This window comes from Pogona vitticeps, chromosome 1, assembly GCF_051106095.1.
Source record: "Pogona vitticeps strain Pit_001003342236 chromosome 1, PviZW2.1, whole genome shotgun sequence".
Classification (NCBI taxonomy): domain Eukaryota; kingdom Metazoa; phylum Chordata; class Lepidosauria; order Squamata; family Agamidae; genus Pogona; species Pogona vitticeps.
Window position 1 is genome coordinate 294,467,439 of NC_135783.1, and position 27,078 is coordinate 294,494,516.

General features: G+C 41.3%; 1 protein-coding gene across 48 annotated transcripts in view; it reads left to right on the forward strand.

Moving 5' to 3' along the window:
- Nucleotides 1-27,078, forward strand: part of GPHN (gephyrin) — a 454,199-nt gene that overhangs the window by 338,803 nt on the left and 88,318 nt on the right. For 26 of the 48 annotated variants that reach the window (XM_072986103.2, XM_078390238.1, XM_078390313.1 and 23 more), the window contains 2 exons: nucleotides 16,279-16,341; nucleotides 20,668-20,710. In XM_072986103.2, the coding sequence (XP_072842204.2) occupies nucleotides 16,279-16,341; nucleotides 20,668-20,710 (106 nt within the window). The remainder of the gene's footprint in view (nucleotides 1-16,278; nucleotides 16,342-20,667; nucleotides 20,711-27,078) is intronic. The other 22 variants (XM_078390244.1, XM_072986097.2, XM_078390265.1 and 19 more) reach the window with 1 other exon arrangement.

The window sequence follows — 27,078 nt, forward strand, 5'->3', positions numbered from 1 at the left end:
CTCTTGTCTTGGTCAGGGCAGAATGATGGGACACTACTAGAAACCACAATGATACATTTTGTTTCTCAAGGAAAGAGAGTTCATTGGTGGTAAAGAAGAGAGATGACTGTGTAGTTTATGTTCATTTTATTTTGAGCATCTGTTGCAATTTATTTTTATTTTTTATTCCTACACAAATAGGAGAAGATGATGTGTGCCTTTTTTTCTTAAATCTTCTCAGCAACAGCATTTGCAGAAATGCTGACCAACCCTGTATGAGTGTCCATGTAAGGTTTGCATAACTTTCCACAGTTAATTACAGCTAAGTGACAAGGTACTGGAGCATATCTCAGTCAAATATCTTATTATATACCTAATTGGTATTTATCAGCTAGAGTTAATTGCAGGAAGTTACGTAAGCACATGTAAAGACTAGGAGGATTAAGCCACTATATTTTTTGCACAAAAGAGAGTACTGTATTTTTCCGTGTGTAAGACAATACTTTTGTCTAAAATCTTTAAACTAAAAATTGAGGGTCATCTTATACACAGAAGTAAGCTGAGGACAGAACCGTGCGATTGCAAAACTGTCTATACCTTGCCTCTGCAAACAGGCTTCCTCCAATCATGAGCCTTATGTAACTGACATCAACTGATGCTGAACAAACCAATTAGAACACACCTTGTTGGAGGTGGAGCATGTAGGCGGTGCTCAGAAGCGTTCTGAGCTCAGAGGCTGAATGAAGTTAAAGTGTGATGCATAATAAGAAAGTACTGGTATGAAAATGTTACCTAATTATGAAATTAAAATGTGTTCTGTTTTGGTTGTTGTGGGTTTTTCGGGCTCTTTGGCCATGTTCTGAAGGTTGTTCTTCCTAACGTTTCACCAGTCTCGGTGGCCGGCATCTTCAGAGGACAGCACTCTGTGCTCTGGTGTAGTTGGCTTGGGAGTGGAGTATTTATGGCTGTGAGACAGGCTTTTTGTCTTTTTCTTGTAGATGGGTGATTAGTGTGTATTGTTGTGGGTGTATTCTGCTAAGGAGAAGAGATTGTCTGTTGCTGTGGTTGATGGGTGTCATTAGCTGGTCTTTTGTGTGTAGTGATCCCCTGTCCTTGTGGCTGGGTAGAGTTTGTTGACCTTTTGCACACTGTATTTTTGAGAGCAGGGAGCCAAGTTTTGTTGAGCTTCACACTTTCCTCTTTTTTGTTGAAATTCTACTGGTGCTTGTGGATTTCAATGACTTCTCTGTGCAGTCTGACATAATGATTGCTGGTGTTGTCCAGTATTTCAGTATTTTGAAATAGAATTTCATGTCCAGTTTGTTTTAGGGCATGTTCAGCTACTGCAGATTTTTCTGGTTGTTTTAGTCTGCAGTGTCTCTCATGTTCTTTGATTCTGGTGTGGATGCTTCGTTTTGTGGTTCCAATATATACTTGGCCACAACTGCAAGGTATGCGGTATACTCCTGCAGTGGTGAGGGGGTCCCTTCTGTCCTTTGCTGACCGTAACATTTGTTGTATTTTTGTGGTGGGCTTGAATACTGTTTGTAGGTTGTGTTTTTTCAAAAGTTTTCCCATGTGGTCCGTGACCCCCTTGATGTATGGCAGAAATACTTTATTTGTGGGTTTTGATTATGCCTTTGTTTTGTTTTGTTTTGTTTTTTGCTGTGGGTGGTGGTTGGAATTTTTGCATAGGTACCGATCTGTGTGGGTGGTTTCTGTAGACCTTGTGTCCCAATCGGAGATCATTTTTGCGTAGGACCATGACATCTAAGAACGGGAGTTGGCCCTCTATTTTTCTTTTTCTGTTTTATTTTTAAAATATTGATTTCTAATTTTGGGTTAGAAAAGTGGGGGAGATCTTACAAAAGGGATATCTTATACACAGGTAATCTTCTGTCTTGCCTGCTACAGGAAGGGAGGTAAAGTGATACGTGTCCAGGTTGTAATGAAATAATTCTTCAGAAGGCAAGAATCCTGCATGGCCAAACAGCTTACACTACAGTCCGTTGCACAAGTGGTTCATAATTTTCCGCTGCTTACACAAGGGAGTATCCAATACTCCTTTGTGCAAACAGATACCTAATGCATTCTTAGAATATGAGATTTGTATGCCCAAAGCCAATTCAGAGATAGTACTGAATTCAGTTAGTGGAACATTACATTCTCCTGGAGTTCAGGATTGTGTCTTGAGTGAGCAGTAGAAAAGAACAGTGACAGCCCTTAACCAGAACATTTGTGAGACTGAGCATCAAGAACCAGAAAAAAGCTCTGCCAGAAGGAGTTTGGAATTTTGAGAAGATGCTCAGGAGAAGATCTCACCTCCATGTAAGGAAAAAGACTATTCATCATTCTGCTTGATTCCAAGTCAAGAAGGTGCTGCAAATGAGAATTCTCACAGCCATGTGTGTAGGAATTCTGTCATATGGCCCATAACTTAATACATACATTCATGGGCCCCTGAAGGGGCCAGCAGCAAAGCCCCCAACCATCACATCTATTTAGGAGGCCCTGTAAAGCATCATGGGGGGACAATGCCAAAGTCACTCCTTTGCCAGGGCAATACTTATCCCAGTCTTGTTAGGACTAATTAGTCACAGGTTTTGCAGTAATTGTACATGTATAATGAAGGACAGATGTAGCCTTGCTTTAGGTAAATTGCCCCTATGCTGAAGAAAGGACTGACAATAATGCTTTCAAAAACAGGAGATTTGGGCAAAATACAGTTCCCACATTCATGTTACTGCACCACACTGAAGTGCATATACTACCTTTTAAAGCAAGACTTCCTGTAGAGATGGCTTATGAGGAATCTACATTCATAAAAATTAATTTATTTTAGAGCAAATTTCCTGATTTATTTGTTTTATTCTAATAAAATTACTACAGAGCTCAAGGGGAAAAGCAACAATCTGAGAGTCATAAGTTAATAATTTGTAAAGGTTGCAGGATGTCAGTTTTTAAGAGATGCTGCCAATAATAGAAAAAAAACCATACATTTTGAAACAGATATTAGAGATACAGCTTGGGAAAATTGTATAGGGATTCTATGTGTATCTTGGGTTTGAATGGAAATGATAAACTCGGAAAATTAGACTCCATATATAAAGATACAAAATATGTAATATACCATAATACACCTAACCAAGTATAAGCAAACAGATTTGGAGAATTCGGCCTACAAATTGGAAATGAAGCAGCAGAGTGACTCATGGAACTCTGTACATCAGCAATTTGTTTATTGCAGATACGTGTTTCAGGCAGCTGAACAGATTTGCACACATGGCCATCAACAGATGGCCAATACAGTAAACATACTGTATATAATTAGCAAAATTGTGGAGAAGTTTCCTATTTGTTATATAAAAATAAAACTCAAGTGGACTGTACTGAAAACCATGAGTTGTTAGTATCAAAAACATATAAGAGCTGAAGAATACTAAAAAAATCATAGTGCCAAATATAATTGACATAATACTTCTGAAAAATGTAAGGAACAGATTTGCATCACCAATCTCTATTGACTACAAGCAAGCAGAACTGTGGATTGAAAAATGTGAATTATTTTATTTCTAGATAAAAAAGAAGTAGTTTGAACGGACGCCTGATTAAACTCCTAAAATTGTTAGCAGACTAGAAGCAACAGTAAAAGGTGACAGAAATAGCATAAGAACCTTAAATGCAACTTTCATGTTGAGATTATACATGCCATTCTTTTATCTGAGTACACACAGAACAGCATACATCATAATTAAATAAAACATAAAAACATATAACTAACAATGTAAAACAGTAATGTTTGTTAAATTAATGTATGTTAATGTTTAACATACATTTTTAATGTATGTTAAATTATATTGAATTAAATTAAATTAAGAAAGCCTGCTGAAACAGTTCCACCTACTGTATCCCTTCAAGGACATTGTACTTTGAAAAGACTCCGGCAGAGGGTTTCAGAGCATGGGAACAGCAACAGGAAAATATTTTATTTCATTATACATTCTGGCTAAACAACTTTAACAATTTGTATCTTTAACGGGGCAGTCCTAGACAATCTCAGTTGTCACAAGGGCTTATATAGGTAGAGGAGTCCAGTAACTTTGTGTTTTTCTCAATACATGTAAGAATTTAAAGTTAACAACTAACATGTTGAATTGAATTTAGAAAGCCACCGAGAGATTGTGTAATGGCGCAGGATAAATGTCATATGATAATAGCAAGAATCATGTATCAGTAACCTAACTGCCTCTTGTTGTACCAGTTGAGGTGACAGACTTTTTTTCCAGAGTAATCTCCTGTAAAGTGTATCTCGTAATCTAGAGGTAATCAAAACATGGATCAGCATGACCACATTTATTCCCTCCTGGTAGGGAGAAAATTTCTGAACCAGGAACAGGGGTTAAATTTCTGACTGGCCATAGCTGTTTCTTCAGGAGGAGCATTGGATCTAATAAGACATTCAAGTTCCTTACTTGGTTCATAAGGGGAATCGTTACTCCATCAGCCATTAAAGAGGTGATAGGTGGATTTAACATTTGTCAAGCAACAGATATCAGCTCTGTCTTGTCTGGATTCAGCATTAGTTGATCTACACTCAGTCACCTGGTCACGACCTCCAAACAGTGATTAAGGGCTGTTACGACTGCCTACAGTTGCTTAGTTAACAAGAGATATAACTGGGTGTCATTGGCATGTTGATTGCACTGACCTCCACCAATGGTCTCATGCTTATATTAAAGAGCATCTCATAAACAATTCCTGGATACATTTCCCTCTTGATCTTTTTGCAGAGAAAATATGTAAACTATAGAATAATTGATCCAGTTGAGTCTAGGCCATTCACCACTCTATTCAACTGTGTGCTGTGATCAGTTCTATTCAAGGCTGCCGATAGATCTAGTAATACCAGGAAGGATGACTTACTTTTGTTCAAATAACAATGGAGATTATTTACCCAAGGCACCAGAAACATCTCAATACTGTACCCAGTCCATAAACGACATGGAAAGCAATTAAGTGTGAATGCATCTTCAAGGTACGGTGGTGCCTCGCACAGCGAGGTTAATCCGTTCTGGATTAACCCTCGCTGTGTGAAAGCATCGTTGAACGGGGCAGGAAAAGCCATTGGAACGCATTAAACATGGTTTAATGCGTTCCAATTGGGCCGAATACTCACCGTTCAGCGATGCTTCCCTATGGCCGGCAGCCATTTTCGCGCCCTCCCCTCGCTTTACGAGGGTGCGAAAACGCTGCGCGTGGCCATTTTGGGGCTTCCGGCGGCCATTTTGTAGCCGCGGAACAGCTGATTGGCGGGGCGCAAAGCGAAGGTCGGTAAGCGAACCGCTTACCGACCTTCGCTCTGCGATTTTCGCCCTATGTGGGCACCGTTTTGCGATCACATTTGCGATCGCAAAACCGGCCTCGTAGAGCGAATTCATCGCTCTACGAGGTGCCCGTTGTGCGAGGCACCACTGTATATCTGGAGTTGCTCCTCACCACCTTTTCAACAAGCTTAACCAAACAGTACTAGATGCAAACCAGCCAGTCACTGAACATACCTATTGTCCATACTGTAGCAGACATTTTAAAATAGCAGTTGTCTTTTTTTAAGTATTGGAGAAAATACTCTGTGGGAATGATTAATTACAGTCACAAGGGAGTTTCTTAATTCTGCTGAGTAGGTCTTCACTAGCCACAAAGGATAACAGTCCTTACTGGCAGTTGTAACCTTCACACAACCCAGAATCATAAACAAATTCCCAGGTAAGAGCAAACTGAATCTGTACATCTGACAGCAGCAAAATGGTCTTTCTAAAGCCACTACTTTCAGAGCTATTTTTAAGTCCAATTGATTGGCCCAAATCAGGGTGATTTCTTGACCAAAATTTAGCATATGCATCAGCAGATTGCTGATGGTCCTCCATAGGCTGTATGTTGTTTGATTGTACAGTTGTCAGTTCTTGGGCAATTTTAAACTATCAGATGCCTCTGCTATTCTGCCTGTGTAATATGATCTAAATCAGTGGTTCTTAACGTGAGCGATAACGCCCCCCCAAGGGGGCAATTTCATTTTTCAGGGGGCAGTAGAATGAAAAGGGGTGGCATGGGGGCAAAGGAACAAAAGGGGGTAGGGGGCGCTGGAGCAAGCCAAACATGTGAAGGCAGCTGCAGCTGCGGTGCTGGCAGTGGATCTGGTGCCGCCGCCACCAGACAATCCAGCTCTTTTTGCCTGTCACGTCTCGCCTTTCTCCCTTAGGGGAGCACCGAGTGTGGATCAGGTGGAAGGAAAGGGTCTCTTGGGTCCCTGTCTTCGCCCAGTGAAGCACTGCCTCACACCCGGGTGGGGAGGGAGAGACAAGCCCCATTTGTTCGTCCTGCCTTCCTGTCCACCTTCCCGCCTGTTGCAAGGGAAGCGTGGAGAGAAACGGGTTGGTTTGGGGTGGTGCGGCAGGATTTCTAGGGACGGGGCTGGCTCGGGTCATCCTGGGTGGGTGGGAATTCGGCAGCTTTTCTGGCTTTTTTTGTTGTACTGTTGTGATTGGCTTGCTGTCAGGAGGGAAGAAAGTTCACCTGGCCAACTTTACATGGCTTTGAGGGACATCGAACTTGAGATCTTCCCCTGTATTCCGTGTACACAGGTGTGATGTGCCTCTATGTGTAAATCCTCTGGGAGAGAAAGCTCTCAAATTGAACTGAGAGCGCTGAGGGCAAAATCCATGGGGCTGTCATAGAGAGACTTAAGCAAATGCACTGCAGAAAGTCAGCCACTCCTCTTTCTACCTGAACCCTGAGGATCCGTTCAGTGAAGGTGAAAAGGGTAGCACATCAGTGGCTTGAGTATAACAGTTTGCTTCAAGAAGAGGGTGGTGGAGGCACTCCACAAGGTTTAGACTACAACTCCCAGAATCCCCTGTCCTTGCCCCATCTTCCCGCCCATTGCAATGAAAACGCGGAAAGAAACGGGTTGGTTTGGGGTGGCGCGTCATCTCTCATTGAGCTATTCAGCAATTCAGTTGTTTATTGTTCTGTTGGCTACTTGGAAAGTTGTTTTTAAGGTAATTCGTTATGGATGTTGTTGTAACCCTCCTCCCCCAAAGTAATTTGTGTGAGTAATGTTGCAAAGAGTGTTAGTTACTCATTACTTTCTGACTACTGTAAAACCCTTAGGACTGTAAAGTGATTGGCATAAAACTTGAAAATTCTTCTCAAAATCTTCTGAAAATATAATGTGAAAATGTTACATTAAAAAAGTTTCGTGTATAGAAAGTTGCTTTGGTCAACAGACTTTTGCATTATTCTAACAATGCTCCTTGAATTAAAAAAAAATTAAACTGTTACAAGGCATTATACAACCCTAATTTGCTTCTCTATTTCCTTAATACCAAGTCTACTATCTACAGAATTTCTAACTTTGCTCTGTTTTTTCAGAAAAATTATTTTGAGACCCAAGTGGGTTGCTATCTTGCATTTAGAGTTCAGCCAGCAGCAAAATCAATATTCCTTTCCTTTCAAACAAATACTCTATTATTCTAAGATTCTCTGATTCTTAAGATTCTGTTAGGACTTGTAGCTGAAGTGACAAAACCAATTGCTGGCATAGTATTGCCAGCAATGGCAATAATATGCCAGCTGACATATTATTAGTCAGTATGAAGACTAAGACTTTTGGTGAAACTAGAATGGGCCATTAATACATAGTCCTGGCTATGTTTTCATCAGGATGTGGCCAGAAGCCATGGAGACATATAGTTTTTAATTGCCTCCCTTTAGGCACATTTAAGTGTCAGAGGTAGTTTGTGGAAGATAAAGTGAAGCTTTTTTCAAGCTGCATTTTTCGAGCTTTGGAATACACAGGTTTGTGTCCAGTAAGCATCATCTTGCTGGTGGAAGGAGAAATTAGGCTGCTTCCCTACCCCAATTTTCTTTCTCCTGTGCTGCCCTCATTCTCCATTGCCACCACACCAAGCTCAGTTACCCAACTCACACTTAACAGCAGATCTGAAGTGGTCTGCAAGAGGGAGGGGCATCACTGTCTCCTTCCCTCTTCTGAAAGGGGACAGTGCCTTCTATCAGTGGAATGATTTCCACTGGATAAAAACCTCAGCACCCTTTTTTCATTTCAAGGCCAATTTGAGAGTGACCATCCCTTCTACACGGAAGACAAATACAATCTGTCCCCTGTCCAGCTCCCTGATTTTGCTGCTTTCGGGACTGCCTCTTTGCCTTGGCCTGCTGGACAAGGGTCTCTTCAAATTGGGAGAGGCCATGATGGAACGCCTGCCTCCAGGCTGAACGCTCAGAGGTCAGGGTTTCCCATCTGTTGAGGTCCATTTCTAAGGCCTTCAGATCTCACTTGCAGATATCCTTGTATCGCAGCTGAGGTCTCCCTCTGGGGCGATTTCGCTGTACTAATTCTCCATACAGGAGATCTTCTGGAATCTGATGTCAAATGGATCTGATGTTGAGCCATCAAAAACTACGGTGCCTTCATTCCCTCATGAAAGTACCTGATGATATTAAGGAGTCGAGGTGGACATCCAATCTTGGGAAGTATTTTAAAAGGCCATCCCTGCTAACCAAATCAAAGGCCTTTGTGAGATCTATGAAGGCCACAAAGAGTGGCTGTCGTTGTTCCCTACGTTTCTCCTGCAACTGTCTGAGGGAGAATACTGTGTCAGTGGTGGATCTATTAGCTCAAAATCCACATTGTGATTCTTGATAGACTCTGTCTGCAAACACCTGGGATCTCTTCAGCACAACACGGGCAAGCAGCTTCCCTACAATGCTGAGAAGAGAGATGCCACAGTAGTTATTGCAGTTGCCCTGTAACCTTTGTTCTTATACTGTGTGACAATGTTTGCTTCATTTTTGAATTCTTGTTGTGCTCTGTAAAACATTTTGTGTGTCTCTTTGTATTGTACTTTTTTAATGTGCACTCCAGTTCAATATTATATTTTGGTTTCTCGGTTTTATGGTTTCAATTTTTATAGTCACTCTGTTTTTTTGTTGCTGTCCTTCTGTAACATTTTTCTTTGTATCTTTTAAACCCTTTTTATAGTGTGCATGAATATATATTTTCCTCGAATCTTAATTTAATTTCAGAGTTTTCGTCTTGAAATTTTTAGTTCCTGCATTGCGGTTTGTTTTTATGCCCTTTTTCTATTTATTTTTGCGTCTTAAAATTCACTTGTAACTAAATCATTAAATGTTACTTTTTCTGGCATTTCATTTTCTTGCAATTGAATTTTATTTTCAGAGGTCATTGGATTTAAGTGTCTTGAATAACTAACTAACTAACTAACTAACTAACTAGACAGACAGACAGACAGACAGACAGACAGACAGACAGACAGACAGACAGACAGACAGACAGACAGATAGATAGATAGATAGATAGATAGATAGATAGATAGATAGATAGATAGATAGATAGATAGATAGATAGATAAGGTAACGCGCAGGGAGGAGGGCAATGATAACTTCCTCAATGGCTCAAGGGGGCATTTCTTTCAAAAAGGTTAAGAACCACTACTCTAAATAGTTATGCAAAAGAAATGAAATAAAACAACAAAAGGAAAACAAAAGGTCTGTTCCATAAGTTCCAGGATACAAAAGACAAACTAAACCAAGATTATAAGGGTGTTGAAAGATAGGGATCAATATGGAATCTATTGTTTGGTCAAGATAAAGAAAGAAAGTGATATATTGAAGAACTTTACAGACGAGAAGCAAAGGTGACAGATTTTATCAAAGAAAAAATCCTGATTAATAACCTGCAGTTTTAGAAAGCAAAATGAAATCAATTTAAAGAAACATTTCCAAAAGTAGATGGGATACCAATAGAGTTATTTCAAACTACAGAGGCTGAATCTATCACAGTCCTAACAACAGTAGGCTGGTGAATATGGAGTACAAAGTAATGGTCCAAAAAGACTTGAAAAATTCAGCATATACTCCACACCTAAACAAAGGAGGTGCAGGGGTTTCTAGATGAAATGAATTATATATATCCATTTCAGTATGATTTCAGAACTGGTTGTGGGACTAAGACAGCTTTGATCACCTTGGTGGATGCTCTACTCTGCTAACTGGACAGGGCGGAGGGGTGTCCCTGGTAAATTCGCCTGGACCTTTTGGCAGCTTTCATTACCATTGGCCATAGTATCTTTCTGGACCACCTCGCTGGTATGGGAATTTGTGGCACTATGTTGCAGAGGTTCTGGTTCTGCTGGGGGCAGGGAGTGGTGCTGGGGGCTCCTGTTGGCTTGACTTTTTGCCTATAGCATCCCTCAGGGTGCTGTCCTGTTCACATGCCATTTAACATCTACATGAATCTGGCTTGGATAGGTTGTCCAAACCTTTGCTGCTATCAGTGTGCTTATGGCACTTAATTCTGTCTTTCCTTTCCATCTAACTCAAGGAAGCTGTCTTTGCACTAAATCAGTGCCTGATATATATAATGGACTGCATGAGGGCAATCTAATTGAAATTTAATCCTGGCAAGAAAAAGGTAATCCTGGTCATTTGCTAGGATTAGGGATTCAACCAATTTCAGATGGGGTTATTTTGTTGTTGTTTAGTTGTTAAGTCATGTCCGACTCTTCATGACCCCATGGGCCAGAGCATGCCAGGCCCTCCTGTCTTCCACTGCCTCCCGGATGGGGTTATACCCCTCCTGAAAATTCAGGTTCACAGCTCCTGGATTCACTTCTGAGCCTGAAATCCCAGATTTCAGCAGTAACCAGGAGTTCATTAGCACAGTTAAAGATGGTGTGCTAGCTGCACCCATTCCTGGAACTGTCTGATCTGGCCACAGTTATACATACTTTCGTTACATTGTGTTTTGTAACACACACTATGTGAGGCTGATTTTGAAAATAGTTTAAAAACTAGTGCTGGTTCAGAATGCTGCAGTCAGACTACTGACTAGAGTGGTTATAGCAGGGATGGGCAATTAATTTCTAAAGGGAGCCACATGAAAAATCTGAACTGTGTTTGGGGGCCGAACCAAAAGGAAAAAAAACCCGACACGGAGCTAACTCTCCTGTCCTCCATTCCCCCGCAGCCTTCCTCTCCAACTGTCTTCTATCCCGCGCAGGCAATGTGATGCATCATCACGTCGCCTGCGCAAGGATCACTTCCGGCCTCTTGAGCCACAGTCAAATTCCAGTGTCAGATCTTGCGAGTTTTACTTACTGCCGTGCTGGGTGACCGGAGCCAGAGCTGTGGCTCACTCAGCGGCGAGGGGCGGGCCGGACAGTAGCGGCGACGGGCGGGCTCGACTGGAGCGTCTCATGGGCCGTATGTGGCCCGTGGGCTGCACTTTGCCCAGGTCTGGGTTATAGGGATCATATAACTTTCTTGCTACAATATTACTGGCTGTTAGTCCATTTCTAGGCCCAATTTGAAGTGCTAATCATGATCTATAAAGCCCTCCATGGCTTGGGTCAAGGCTATTTGAAGGACCACATCTCCTGATATAATTCTCCCTAATCCCTCAGATCTTCAGGGGAGTTCCTTCTCTGATAAGGATACCTGTCTCCTCCAAGAGTCCTGTAGAGATTTATGGACATTCTAGGCAAAGAACAGAAGCCTATGATTCTTCATAGCTGACATCTCAGTAAAGGGCTAATCCCAGAATTGAACCAGGTAATAGGTGACAAGCATTTCTAAATTCATCTGAGTTTCTCATTATAAGTATCTTCATTGGTGCAATAATTGCATGCAATGTAAACACTTACTAATTTCCTCTGAATTTTATTTCTTCATCTGCTAGGTCCCATATGAAAAACATAAAATCCCAAAGTACTGTACTTTAAAAATGTAACTTTTGAAGAGTCACTGGCAACGTACTGTCTAATTTTCAGCCCCGCTTGCATGCACAGCTTGCATGCACAGCTTCGCGCCCCTTCATGTGCACACAACTCTGCCCTCCCCATGCACGGAGTTCCATCATAACTGGAACCTTACACGATCGCTATGCGGAGAAGGAAGAGAGCTGTGTGGAAGGAAGCAGAGTTGTGCGCGCGCAACCAGCCTAGCCGGGAACCATGATCACAGGCATATTACTTTAAAACCATCCTTACAGCTACTAACAATGCTGTAGGTGCAAATGCACCTACAGATAAAAGTTGAACTTAAGTTACACTTGAATTTAAAATATGGGAGTGTTTAGCCTATAAAGGCATAGAATGCATCTGTAGAATGCATTATGTATAAATAATAAGCAGTATAACTATGAAAGAAGAAAAGGGTAGGTATCTGTTGCACACAATGAAAGAGCTACTTCTGCCTTGTTGAGTAGCTGTGTTCCAAAACAATCTGGCTGTTTTGTTAAGTGGTGAATTTATTTTGTAAACAATGAAAATCAAGCCGCAATCGAGCCTTACTTTCATTCAAAGCACTTTTTGGAAACACCTTTCAAAAAGCAGTTTTTATTTTAGGATAATACCCCTGCACCCCATAAACTCAAATTGGTAAGGACTTGAGAGATGACATATTTGGTAGCTGCTCCCGGTCTATGGAATTCCCTTGCGCACAAGATTGGGTTGGTCCCCTCCTTACTCTCCTCCTGTTACCCAGTTTTAAGCAGGGACAGTCCCTGGCAGAAGACCAAAAAATAAAGGAGACTAGCGTGATACTATGTAATTTTATTGAAGCCTAGAAATACACACTAGTCGCACTGTTCTAAAGGCAAAAAAAAAAAAAAAAACACCCTTCTTATAGATTTCTTATGTTAAACTACTTAAGGGGGGTCGGATGCTGGCCTTCTCAAGGCCACCCTCCCTCTCCCCCTATACAACAACAGCAATATCCTAAAGGCATACATGAGAATAGGCATGTAGGCACAAGCAAGCTCCAAGAATCACGACAGCCACCCCTCCACAAGGTATGGACAAGACAATGTGTAACTTTAAGGCTTCATGATAGCCCTTTAGCATAGTTACATAGCAAATCATAGTTATAAGGCTAACACACCCAGCAGATGAAATCCTTCCTGTTTCAAGCTGTTTCTGAATACCATGGCAGGATTGGAGTTTTTAGGGAAGAGTGCAGCATATTGTATTTTTATAATGTGTTTTATGTTTATTTAAATATATTTAAATTAGTTGTTTTTAATATTGTTGTGATTTTAATTGTATTTTGATCTATATATTTTAAATTTATTTTTATTTTAATAATATGCACACTTTTTTTAGCAGTTGTACACCATCTTGAGAGGGACGTGGTGGTGCTGTGGGCTAAACCACAGAAGCCTGTGCTGCAGGGTCAGAAGACCAGCAGTCGTAAGATCAAATCCACGCGACGGAGTGAGCGCCCGTCGCTTGTCCCAGCTCCCGCCAACCTAGCGGTTCGAAAGCATGCAAATGCAAGTAGATAAATAGGGACCACCTCAGTGGGAAGGTAACAGTGTTCTGTGTCTAAGTCACACTGGCCACGTGACCACGGAAGATTGTCTTTGGACAAAACGCTGGCTCTATGGTTTGGAAACGGGGATGAGCACAACTGGACAAAAAAAATTGTCAAGGGGAACCTTTACCTTTACCTTTTACACCATCTTGAGTAACTTCACTTGGAGAAAGGCACGATATTAAGAAACTAAATAAGTAAAATGATACTCAGTGTTTTAAAACATAAACATTTACCATCTATTGAGCAAGAAATACCTGGTACTGAAGGTGGATTCAAAACACAAAGAGACACTAGGGATTGTATTGCAAATATAGGTTCACAGTGCTCTGGAGAATTTCAGAAGAAAATCAGCTTCTGATTTATATACTATATCAGAATGTTTGTCTGTATATATGAAAAGCTGAGGATCATTCTAAAAGAAATGGGTATACCCATCTCTTGTTGGCAACCTTTAAAATAATGAGAGGCAGTACGAACTCTTCATTAGTACAAAGTCATACCTATGATAAATGCAGTATTGAAGAACATCCTGCTTAAAAGGTTGAAAACGGAATTCAGGACAGTTAGAGAAAATGGCTCTCACTTCACACTTGCTGCTGTGCTTTGCTTATCTTGCTTCCTTCATTAAACTTATCTAATCCTTGTTTTCTGTATCTTAGTCAACACTGTATTGTGTATATGTCTGTTAATTTGGTTTTCTGCTTGTGATTCTGCATATTGCATGCCTTTTGGATTATGAATGACAAGCCTCCCTATGAATTGTATAGTTTATGGTTTAGTTTTCTGCCATTTCTTTTGGGGATAAAATTACTGTTCTGCCAAAGATTGTATTTTGATGGCAATATTCTCTCTATGGTATTTAATACGAATTGGAATGTACTTCATAATAGTTAGCTTTTCATGATGGTTTGGAAACTCCATCCTTATGTAGCAATTGATTTTACCTTGGCTCTTGCTGTTTAATTGTACTTAGTGTGTGCTAACCTTACTACAATTTATGGAAGGTAAGTAACTTCTTGAAATTTTTCTAAGGATGAAAATTATAATCCAAGATTGCTCTTTGCTTTCTGCTTGTACTGTGTTTTTTGTTGGTGCAGCTGATTATGTTTTCATTTAATTTTAGCATGGATATTTCATATTTCTTTCATAGCATTACTGTCAGAGGTACTGTAAAATAAGGGTTTGAAAAAGCATGTACAGTCATAGGTTTATGATTTAAAGCTGATATAACTGTTTATGTTAGCAAGTATCAGATATTCACCACTCCTTGTATCTCCTTGAAGCTAAATGCTTTTTTTCACTTGTGGTTTAATGTTCATTTTTGTGGAAGGAGAATTGCTCATTTTTTAAAAAAACAGATGTTACAAGGATGGGTGCATTTAAATTCAAAATATTTAATGCAGATCTGTTTTTTAATATTGTCACTTGATCAATTGTATGTGATGCAATTCCAATATGTCCAAAGATTTTCTGCCAGGCTAACTCTGACCAAAGGGAAGACACAAAGAAAAACATTATATGTCTTTATATTTAATATTTTACATTGTGTGTTAAGAACAGTCATCAGATTTGTTATATGACATGATGCTTACTGCCAGGTCAGAGTATACTGGATTGCAGTCTAGATGTTCCATAAAGTCACAAAATTGAGAGCCTCAGTCTAAATATATCTACTACAGATATAGACACAGGTATAGGAAGTAACTTACCTTCTTAATTACTTCTGTCACTTAATTCCCACTTAATTACTTCTATCACATCTGTTAACCTGCTTAATCACTTTCTTCAAACAGCAGAAAGCATCACACTCACAGAGCATTTCAGTAATATATGAACTAGTCTTCACAGTGGTTTTAGATGTTTGGAGAAGCAAAAGGAACAGGAAGAGCACATTTACCTTGCTGTTTCCTGTGCTTCACTAGGCCTATTCAGTCTTTGTCTAATCCAGCATCATCAAGACAAATAGAGATGAGCAGCGAACCCTACCCCCTTCCTTCATTACTTTTTCCCATTAGACTGTTTGAAGAGCAGAGGTTCCTGATATCTGTTGGATTTTATGTCAAACTGGCTGTTGGAAGTGTGAATAATGCAATGGCATGGGCACACTGATGACCTTGGATTAATTAGAGAAAAACTTTATAGAGATTCTGCAGTATATCTTACAAAGGTTTTGCTATGTAATTTATTGCAAGATGCACAAAGTTTCCCAGCATCAGGAAAATGCAAATGAAGATACAAAAGTTCTGTTTCATATAGGTGAAGGAGCAAAAGTTGTATTTTTCATATGTGAACATTTACAAGGAACATTTACTTACTGTTTCTGTCACTTTCCACAGTTACATTAAGCCCTTCTCATGTTTTGGAAAACCTTGGGTTTCTTTCAAATATAAAATAACTTCAAATGACTTGATTTGAAATAAAGTTAGAATATATGACACTGGCATACATTATAAATCAAATGGCAGCATTGTCTAGTAATGATTTCATTATTATTAAACTGTAGGTGCATTACTTGTATACAGTAGTGCGTTGCAAATGGTAAAATGTATAAGTAGTATAATTTCATCTCATGCAACTATGTAGCTTTACTACTTTTATAATTAGTATACAGATAATTTTTCATAATTCTTGGTCTTTAACCATATGACTGATTTTAAAAAAAGTTTAAGTCTGTAGCCAGGTTCTCCAGAAAGCCCATATATGTCTCATTACAGTAGTTTTCATCTGCCAAAAAATATTCTTTTCAAAATTTGCTTTGGAAAAAGCTACTTCCTTTTAAGTGTCATAAAAGTAATAGTCTCAGAATTTTTTAAATATTGGATAAGTCAGCCTACAAGTCTCAGCTGCTTTGTTCATTATAATTTCTTGTTTTTGTCCATATGCTAGCTCCACTATAAATTGGAAGGGCTTAAAGATGAACTCAGAAGGAATAGAGGCTACGATTCAAGAGTAACTATTTCTACTCAAAGGAGCTGTTTTCCATTAGCAAACACTGCTTTGCACTATGGTTTTGAGCTCCTTCTGTTTCTACACTTTGTTGCAGATTCTCTTGACTTCTATTTCACTACAGTATTGTCTTTTAACATCTTGCCCACCATGCCTTCTAGATCATGTTTACTTCTAGATTCATCATTTTCTAGATTATCCAAGTGCTTGTGTTCTGTTTTTGTACCTCCCCCCCCCCTTAGGTCCATGTGGTTTAATTATGTTTTCACATAGTGCATTTACTGTTTTTCCACTGGTGAGCACCATTTCTTTTGCATATCTTGTCTTTTCTGTGGAATTCAACTGTTCTTCTCCTGCCCTCAACACACACAGTGCAAACATGTACCATTTGTATCTTTTTGGTCCAGAATTGTTTTACAATGGATCTAAGGAGTCTCCTCTTCTATTAGAACATTTATTTCTTTGATTCAGTAATTACTGGGGGCAGGGCAGCAACTCTGGGCCAAAATGTGGCATCATTGATGTTTTATTTATAATATAATTGTATTATGGAGTGGGGGCTTTTGTGTGGGTTTTTTTTTTTTAACATGACCATTTTTTTCAGGGAAGGACAACCATATGCCACTCTACGTTGCAACATTATTATCATATGTTATTCCATTGCAATAAATAGACTTGTGTTAATGATGTAGACTCCAATTCATGTAGATGCATCTGGGGCAAGCTGCTGTGGAACAAAAGAAAGAGGTTTAGAAATTAATTATATTTATTAATTATTTGGTCCACGTCAAGTCAGGTTTATAATTGTTACATGTTCAAAAGTAACTGCAGGCATAGTATCACAGATTCCTCTTTCCCCTGTTAATTTCCACATCAAATATGTTTCATTTAGAGGTAAATCTACATTTGCACTCTGGAATCTGAATTTTGTGATACATCTTTTCTTTATCGGACATCACACATATTTTGAATGATAGGCTGTGCCATTAGTGGTACATATAAAACTTCTACTATCTCATTTAGATATCAATATGTATTCAGATACATGCACAGATCTTTTATATGGATGAGGGCCACATGGATTCTAAACTAGCTTTCTGTCTTTGTGCATAGAGGTACAGGCATCATCTGACTTAGTTCCCTCTATTTATATAAGGCAGATGAGACAAGTGTTTTATGTTGATGAAGTTTTTCCTGGTTAGCTGTAGGAATTCAATCCAATCAAATAATTATATTTGTAATACACAGTGGCTGAAATCTTGTTACTGTAAGATACACCATGCAAGACTGGTGACATCACCAGCTGTGGTAGCTTTTTGAAAATAAAACATTTTCAGTTTCTGCCCCAAAGGTCTCAAGGATCCCATAGAATCCCTTTTGTTATCAGGAAGCCATAGGAGACCGCAGAACAGGAGGTGGATCTCTTTAAATATAAAAAATTGTCACTGCTGGGATGACATTACCAGCAACAGCAGTTTTCAGTGCAGTGGACCCTTGACTTACAGACGGCTTGACTTACAGACTTTTTGAGTTACAGACTTCTCTGGCCGCAAAATTTAGGTTTGACTTGCAGACTGAGATTTGACTTACAGACCAGAAAAAAACCAAAATGGAACAAAAACAGCCTGTTACGGGATTAATCGGTTTTCAATGCACTGTAGGTCAATGGAGACTTGACTTACAGACTTTTTGACTTGAGAACCGCCTTCCAATACGGATTAAGTTCTCAAGTCAAGACCCCACTGTAATTAAAGATTCCCTTCAGCTCCCAGTGTCTCCCTGACAATGAAAGAGATTCCACACACGCTTCAGAACATTCAGAGGAGCAACTGAAAATGTTTTATTTTCAGAAAATTGTGGTAACTAATGAGATCATCAGCCTCATGTGGTATAGCTTACACAGGAGGATTTCAACCACTCAGTTCTTAAATTTAACTTGGACTCTTTCCTAGAAGTATTACTATACCTTTAAATAAGGATGAAAATAAAATGTGTTACATAATTTGCAGGCAAGCCATTTTAACTAAAAGTCTAAAATAACTGATTATGTAGTCATATAATCTTGATTTACAACACAGTAAGCAATTCCACGGGAATTGCACAAACATTAAAATAGTACTTTGCTCAGTTAACAAAAATGCTGTTTTTACTGACTGCCGCAATATATACATGCATTGTCCACCCATTATCAAAGTATTATTCTTTGTGCATCCATTCCATATATTTCTAGAGCATATGTGCAAGAGTCAGACAACGAGTAGACCTGTTCAGTCAATTATGGTTTAGTGTTGCATGCATGAGAGATGGAAGGTCCTCTTTTCAACATTCCTACAAATATGAGAATGTGTCTAAACTCACACAAGTCTAGGTAGTTTAATTTATGGTTAGTAAACAAAGGAGGGTTGTTACTTTATTTCATATTGGATGTCACACAGACAGAGAGCACTCTGAATCTTCAGTACTTCAGTGACATAGCATCTAGTTCTGCCCATCATCTTCTGTGACCTCAGACTGATTTTTCTTTTACATCAGTAGTGCTTCATAGGAAAAGCTTTCTCCATCATGAAACTCTTATTAGTATAGAGGCAGAAGCTTTTGGAAATCACTCTTTCATAACTTCATCATAAGTGAGAGGCAATCTGATAGCACATAACAAAAACAATATAAAATTTTGGTCTTCTGTTCTCATAAATGAAGGAAAAGATGGTTTATAGGAGCAACACTAAACTGAGATTTAGCATTACATACAAGCCAACCTGCTGTGCAGATCACCAAAACATAGTTTTTGTTTTATTAAGTACTGTATACCTACAAACTACCTAGTTCCCCAAAGTGCCTCATGGCATAAATTATAGATTTAGGATATGCCATGTTTGTGCTGGCATTTTTGTGTATGTAAACTACCACTGCTAAGACACATTAAGCATGGTATTTCTTTAAACCAGACCTGGGCAAAGTGCGGCCTGCGGGCCATATACGGCCCGCAAGCCGCTCCTGTCGAGCCCGCCGGTCGTCATTCCAGTCCGGCCCGCCTGTCACCGCTCCTGTCCAGCCTGCCCATCGCTGCTGAATGAGCTGGAGCTCTGGCTCCGGTCACCCAGCACGGCAGTAAGCAAAACTCATGAGATCCAACACTGGGATCTCATGAGTTTTGACTGTTACTCTTGAGCCGCAGGCTGCGAAGCCTGCAGCTCAAGAGGCCGGAAGCAATCCTTGCACAGGCGACGTGATGACACATCACATCGCCTGTGCAGGATAGAAGACAGTCGGAGAGGAAGGCCATGGGGGAACGGACAACAGAAGAGTTAGCTCAGTGTCAGATTTTTCATGTGGCCTCCTGTAGAAATCAATTGCCCACCCCTGCTTTAAACTAATTTCAAACAGAACTACAGTGGTGCCTCGCATAGCAACGTTAATCCATTCCAGGAAAAATGTTGCTAAGCGATTTAATCACTAAGCAATTTTTAAAATCCCATAGAAACGCATTAAAATGCGTTTAATGCATTCCTATGGGCTTCAAAACTAACCTTATGCGAAGATCCTCCATAGGGGTGGCCATTTTCAGTGCCTCTAAAGCGAGAACACACAGTGGGTGGCCATTTTATTTTCTGGCTGCCATTTTGAAACCGCCGATCAGCTGTTTAAAAAGGGTCGCTTTGCCCTGATCGCTTCCCCGCGATCATCGCAAAGCGATTTCCCCTTAGGGACCATCACTAAGCGATCGCTCTTGCGATGGCCAAAACCCCATCGCTAAACGATTTCATCGCTCAGCGGAGCGATCGCTAAGTGAGGCACCACTGTATCTCCAAGGAAAAGTAACTGACCCACTTGTGCAACAAAATTGTTTAAGGTTACCAGACTTAAAGAATTTTGTCAAAGCATATCTATCTTAATTTTTACGTTACTATATTGATATTTTGTACTATATTTGTGCTATGAAGTAGAATACAAAAATTACCTACTTGTCTTTTTTCTCACCATTAATCTTGTAATGAAATTAGGACTTATCCGTAAATGAAATTGAATATGCATTTTAAATTATTAAACTGAAGTTCTTCATCAAAATGCATTTTATAGTCTGAGTTATGTTTAAATGTTAATATCTGATACAAACTGTTAGCCAACAATAATTAAACATGTTTGCCAACAATCATTAAATATGTGTCATGTAACAGATATAACTGGTTATGTTTTGTTGTTTTGTTTTTGTTTTTTTTAAAAAAAGGAGTGTAGCCTCTATCTGCAGGTCCCAGGAGCTTGCCCATTAAATTTCCATAGTTACTTGTGCCTGCTTGTTCTGCCTTATCAGATCTGTCCTTCTCTTTGCAGGTCCAGTCCAGGTGCAGCAGTAAAGAGAACATACTCAGAGCCAGTAAGTATTGCAACCCAATATATTTATCAGCAAGAGAAAGATCCCATTTTCCCACACCCTAACTGCATATCACCTGAGTGAAAATAGAGTTGAAAGCACAGGATGTAATGGACAACTAAAGTTTGATTTTTAAAATACCTTCCTAGGCCCTACAGTGGCTGCAAAATATACTTGCAAATATGTGCAAATGCCTGATAAAATTTCAGAAAGTGGGGAAGGGGACATATCCACTAGGCATGGATGGATTTCTGTGACCTGCACACTTTTATACTCTCCCAGTGTGAGTATGAGAGGAGGTGGGCAAATAAAATGTCAAATAAACAATTATAAGTATTATCTCCTGTCACTTGAGGAGAGTTTTTGTAGGATAAAGAAGGCAGGCAATATGTTAGTCCTATACAGTCAACCCTCAACTTACGAACTTAATCCATTCCGGAAGGACATTCGTACGCCGAAAAGTTCATAAGTCGAAGTACCATTTCCCATTGAAATGCATGGGAACAGAATTAATCCGTTCCAGCATTTCAAAAATATACCAAAATAAAAATAAAAAGAGCAAGTCCCACGATGGGACTGCAAAAAAAAAAAAAAATACTAACACACACACACACACACAAAACCCCCCACAGAAACATAACCCCCCAGTCCAAACCCACCCTCCAAAACCCACACAGAAAAGTTTTTTTTAAAGGTTTGTTGTGGGTTTTTCGGGCTCTTTGGCCGTGTTCTGAAGGTTGTTCTTCCTGACATTTCACCAGTCTCTGTGGCCGGCATCTTCAGAGGACAGAACTCTGTGCTCTGGTGTAGTTGGCTTGGGAGTGCAGTATTTATGGCTGTGAGATAGGCCTTTGTCTTTTTCTGTAGATGGGTGATTAGTGTGTCTTGTTGTGGGTGTATTGTTGTGCTAAGAGATTATCTGTCACTTGGTTGATGGGTGTCATTAGCTGGTCTTTTGTGTGTAGTGATCCCCTGTCCTTGTGGCTGGGTGGAGTTCGTTGACCTTTTGCATGCGGCATTCTTGAGAGCTGGGAGCCAAGTTTTGATGAGCTTCACACTTTCCTCTTTGTTGAAGTTCTGCTGGTTCTTGTGGATTTCAGTGGCTTCTCTGTGCGGTCTGACGTAATGATTACAGGTGTTGTCCAGTATTTCAGTATTTTGAAGTAGAATTTCATGTCCAGTTTGTTTTAGGGCATGTTCAGCTACTGCAAGTTTTTCTGGTTGTTTTAGTCTACAGTGTCTCTCATGTTCTACAGTGTCATCCACATATTGGAACCAGATTGTGGGTGCGAGGGGTGCCGAAGCAAGTTTTTCAAAATGCTCCATGTAGACGTTTGCTATAACCGGGCTGAGGGGGCTGCCCATGGCCACTCCATCTGTCTGTTCATAGAATTCATTATCCCACTGGAAATAGCTGGTCGTTAGGCAGTGTTGGAAGAGGGCCTTGATGTCTTCTGGAAATATCTGCTGGATGAGTGTCAGGCTGTTCTTTATCGGTACCTTAGTGAACAGGGATACTACGTCAAAGCTGATCAGTCTGTCCCCAGGGTTGTTTTATGGTGCTGATCTTGCTTATGAAATGTCCTGAGTCTTTGATGTAGGATGAGGTTTGTCCAATGTGGGTCTGTAGGAGGGTCGCTAGGTGTTTGGCTAAGTCTGAAGCCTGCCGGTGCTCCGCTGCCTTTGCCACGGCCGGGGGCAAGCGGCCAAGCACCCAGCCAGCTATAGCGTCCCAGCGCTGGGTGAGCGCTGCCTCAAATCACGGTGGCGGGGGACCCCAAGGAGGTCTCCAATGGTGGTGGGTAAGATCCCAGGGCTTCTCCGCTGCCATCAGAGACCTCCCGGGGGTCCCCCCCACCCAATCGGCACCTTCAGGCTTTCCTGGGGAGTAGACTGGGGCTACTGGGGGAAGTCCTCAGGAGGGCTTCCCCCAGTAGGCCCAGTCTACTCCCCAGGAAAGCCTGGTAGACCAGTCCTACCAGGGTAGGGCTTCCCCCGGTAGGCCAGATCTACTCCCCAGGAAAGCATGAAGTCGCCGATCGTGGTGGCAGGGAACCCCCGGGAGGCCTCCGATGGCGGCAGAGAAGCCCTGGGAGCTTCCCTGCTGCCATCAGAGACCTCACTGGGGGTCCCTGCCACCGCGATCAGTGCCTTCAGAAGTTTCAAAGGGCTTTCCCCCCGACATCGGAGGAAGCCGTTTGAGAGCTCCGAAGGCAAAAAGGCACAGAGAAAGGGTGGGAAATTCGAATTTCCAGCCCTTTTGCCCTGCCTTTTTGCCTTCAGAGCTCTCAAATGGCTTCCTCCAATATCGGGGGGGGGGGAACCCTTTGAGATCTCCAAAGGCGCAGATCATGGCGGCAGGCACCCCCAGGGAGGTCTCCCAGGGTGGTGGAAAAGCCCTGGGAGATCTCCCTAGGGGTCCCTGCCATCACGATCTGTGCCTTCAGAGGTCTCAAATGGCTTCCTTCGATGTTGGGGGGAAAGCTGTTTGAGACCTCTGAAGCCAAAAAGGCAGGGAGAAAGGGTGGGAAATTCAAAGCTCTGAAGGCACTAATCGCTCGGTTGACATCGACTTGCGAATGGAGCCTCGTTCGTAGGTCGAGGCTCCGTTCGCAAGTTGATGCCAATTTTTTCCAACGGAGTGGTTTGTAAGTTGAAATGTTCGTAACTAGGGCCATTGGTAAGTCGAGGGTTGACTGTAATCATACTCTGTGTATTGTTAACGAATGTACCTTAGCCTCATATGCCTCCATCCTTTCATGTGACTGCTGTGAGATCAGAAGTGATCCCTTTGGTTTCACCATCATGTGGTTTAGCTTAATATTATTCCAATAAGACCATTTTCTGTACATTTATTTCCCTGTTTTTTCTCTTGCTTCCTGACAAACTTTGCTAATTTAATCATGTATACCTAATTCCATAATATTTTAACAATGAATTAATTTTTCTCAAGTTGTGGTAAATAATGATACAATTGCATCACAATTGTTTCCACATACTTTTTGTAAACTGTGACCTTAATATAGCAAAACAAAGCTATTAGTGAGTAGTAAGGTGTTATATCTTTTCATATCTTTAATCCATTTTAAGATTGACATCCAATAACTTCCAGTGCTGAACAAATCCAAGACCTAACTATCTTTGAGAGGATAAAAAAAATATTCTGGGGATGTAGCCCCCCACCTTCCTTGTCTAATGATGAACACATTTGAAAATGCAAAGATGTTTCTCACATGGCTGCATAGCAATCTGGCAGCAAATTTGTAGCCATTAATATTGAGCTATAACAGGGGTGGGCAATTAATTTCTATTGGGGGGGCCACATGAAAAATCTGAACTGTGTTTGGGGGCCGAACCAACTTTACTTAAAAATAAAATGAAACAGTGATGTTTGTTTTTATTTTAAACTTGTTAATCTTCACAAATACTATGGGATTTTTAAATCAATGTCCAAATAGCAACAGTGCTTTGGGACAAGGTGGAAGCAAATTGTACCAGGCTTATTTCTCAGTTCTCTCCTAACCAAGTTTGCTGAGGCACTCAATGCATTTTCAAGCAACCTTTGCACAGCTGTTTGGTCATGTGAACGCAGCCAGACCTGACATAAAAGCTGTCTCCTGGTTCAACCTGAGCACAACCTGGGGAGGGAAGCCAAAAGGAAGCCCTGAGCATCTTCTGCATAAAGTCAAATTCAGAGAGGCTGCCCCTTAAATTGCCTTTGCCTAGGCTCAAGCAGAAATCTCTCTCTCTCTCCAGTACACCACATCAGATGGGGAGGGCTGCAGCCGGGTATTCCTCGGTGGGGAACTGGCTCTCTGCACATGCTCAGAGGCACCCTTGTCGTTCTCCCCCCCAGCCGCCCGTCTTGCGTGGTCTGTCTCCGTACGTTCGGGAAATTGAAGGGAAAGAAGGGGGGAAATACACACACACACACACACACACACACACACACACACACACACACACACACACACACACACGAGGGGCCTCAGAGAGGAGCGGAGGCAAAGGCATCGCCTTCTGCCCCCTTCTTCCTTGCCATGGCTGCCCCGCTGCCCTCGCCCTGCCGCCACTCACAGGCACCACAGTCGCCAGAGGCTGTGACGGCGCCACTCGCCCACCACTGCCGCCAACCCCGCCATGGCTGCCCCAATGAGCTGGGAAGTGGGACCGTGGCGGTGATGATGGCTGTTGGGCCTGTCAGGCCAGCCCGGCCATGGGCGGGCAGAGGAAGAGACTGAGGCGAGGGTTCGGAAGCCCGTCCCTGAGGGAGGAAGGCAGTTCCTTCAACATTCCCTCAACCCCCTGCCCGGCAGAGACGTGGTCCTTCGAGCTTTCTTCCTCCCTTCAGGAGGAAAATTCCACCCCCTTCCTTGGCATTCAGTCCATTTTTCCAGGAGGGTTTTTTTTTTCCTGACAAGATGTTGGGCTGTGAAGTGGAAGATGCCACCATGGCTGCCCGTCCGTCCATTCCTCCACTTTCAAAAGATACACTAGGACCGCGGTATCAGCGGGGATCAGTTGCAAGAACACACACACACACACACACACACACACACAAACGAGGGGCCTTGGAGAGGAGTGGAGGTGAAGGCATTGCCTTCTGCCCCCTTCTTCCTCGCCATGGCCACCTTGCCACCCTTGCCCGGCCGCCACTCACGGACACCACAGTCACTGGAGGCCCACGCTGCTCGCCCCCCGCCGCCAACCCCACCATGGCTGCACTACTGAGCTGGGAGGCGGGGCGATGGCAACGCTTGGGCCTGTCAGGGCAGGCAGAGGAGGAGACAGAGGCAAGGCTTCAGAAGTCCCTGAGATACTAAAGCGGTTCCCTCCACTTTCCTTCAGCTGCTCAGGGCTTTCACTCAGCGGTGACCAGCGGGCCAGACAGGGAGCGGCTCGCGGGCCGTATGTGGCCCATGGGCCACACTTTGCCCAGGTCTGAGCTATAAGGAGCTTTGAAGCTCTGTGAAAAACAGCAGTTGGAAAGTATACCTAGTAAGTTCAAAATTATTGAACATAGAAAATAATTCTCACACATAAAAATTATGACGTGCTTGACAGTTATTCTGGATGGTTTTTGTTTGTTAGTATTTGCTATGCGATGTTTATAAGTTTTGATTATTCCTATTTTTTAGTATTTTGTTTTACACTATTGTTTCATATTTTATTTTTATTGTCCTTATGTATACTAGTTTGTGCAGCTTGAGCATAACACAATGAATAATTTTTAAAATAATATCTCAGTACATTTGCACTCATTGCCCCAAATCCTGTTGCACAGTTATTCCTGCAGAGGTCAGACAGCAGTTAAAAAGTCCCTACTTGGATTTTCAGGTATGCACCAACCCACCCAAGTAGAACAGACCCAGAAAGTCTAAGCAGGGACTCATTAATTAGCAGTGAGAAGCCACTGTGAGTTTCGTTTTTGCATCCCAGTTATAAATAGGCAACAGGATTTGGCAGTTGCCTAGAACACTAAGAGGCTAAAGTGAGTTTATTTTTTATTTATTTATTTATTTTATTTATTTATTTATTGGATTTATATACCGCCCCATAGCGCTACAAGCACTCTCCGGGCGGTTTACAATTTTAATTATAAAGGCTACACATTGCCCCCCCAGCAAGCTGGGTACTCATTTTACCGACCTCGGAAGGATGGAAGGCTGAGTCAACCTTGAGCCGGCTACCTGGGATTTGAACCCCAGGTCGTGAGCACAGTTTTAGCTGCAGTACAGCGTTTTAACCACTGCGCCACGAGGCAATCAGTGGAGGATAAAATATTAAACTAGTGGAGGATAGAATATTATGCAAAATTAGGTGGATTTATTTATATATTATGCAAAGGACAGTAATTGTTGCAATGTTTTTCTGCTGGTATGTTTTTACCTTGGCATTATTTTGACACTAACCACTCATACGAGTATTAGAGATCCAGTATACTGTAATATAATATTTAAGATAACATTTAAGGAGTTGAAACTTGAAACAGAGAAACCCAAAATCAAATTCTTGCTTAGTCACAAATCTTACTTGGTATGCTTAGGCCAATCAATAATTCTTAGTGAAATCTACAGTTTTATTTGTATGCTAAAATGGGGAAAGGGAATAGTTGAAGGAAGCAGGAGAAGAGAAAGACTGAATAGGAGATGGATTGATTCAATAAAGAAAGCCACAGCCTCATGTTTTTATGAGCTATGCAGGTTTGTTGATGATAAGACTTTTTGACATCACATAACAAAGCCAACAGATATGGAAAACGAAACATAATGGCCCACAGACTGAAAATGTTCAATATTAATTCCAGTCCAGAAGAAATAAGATACCGACGTTTGTGGTAACAATAGGATCACTTCATTCACTTCTCATAT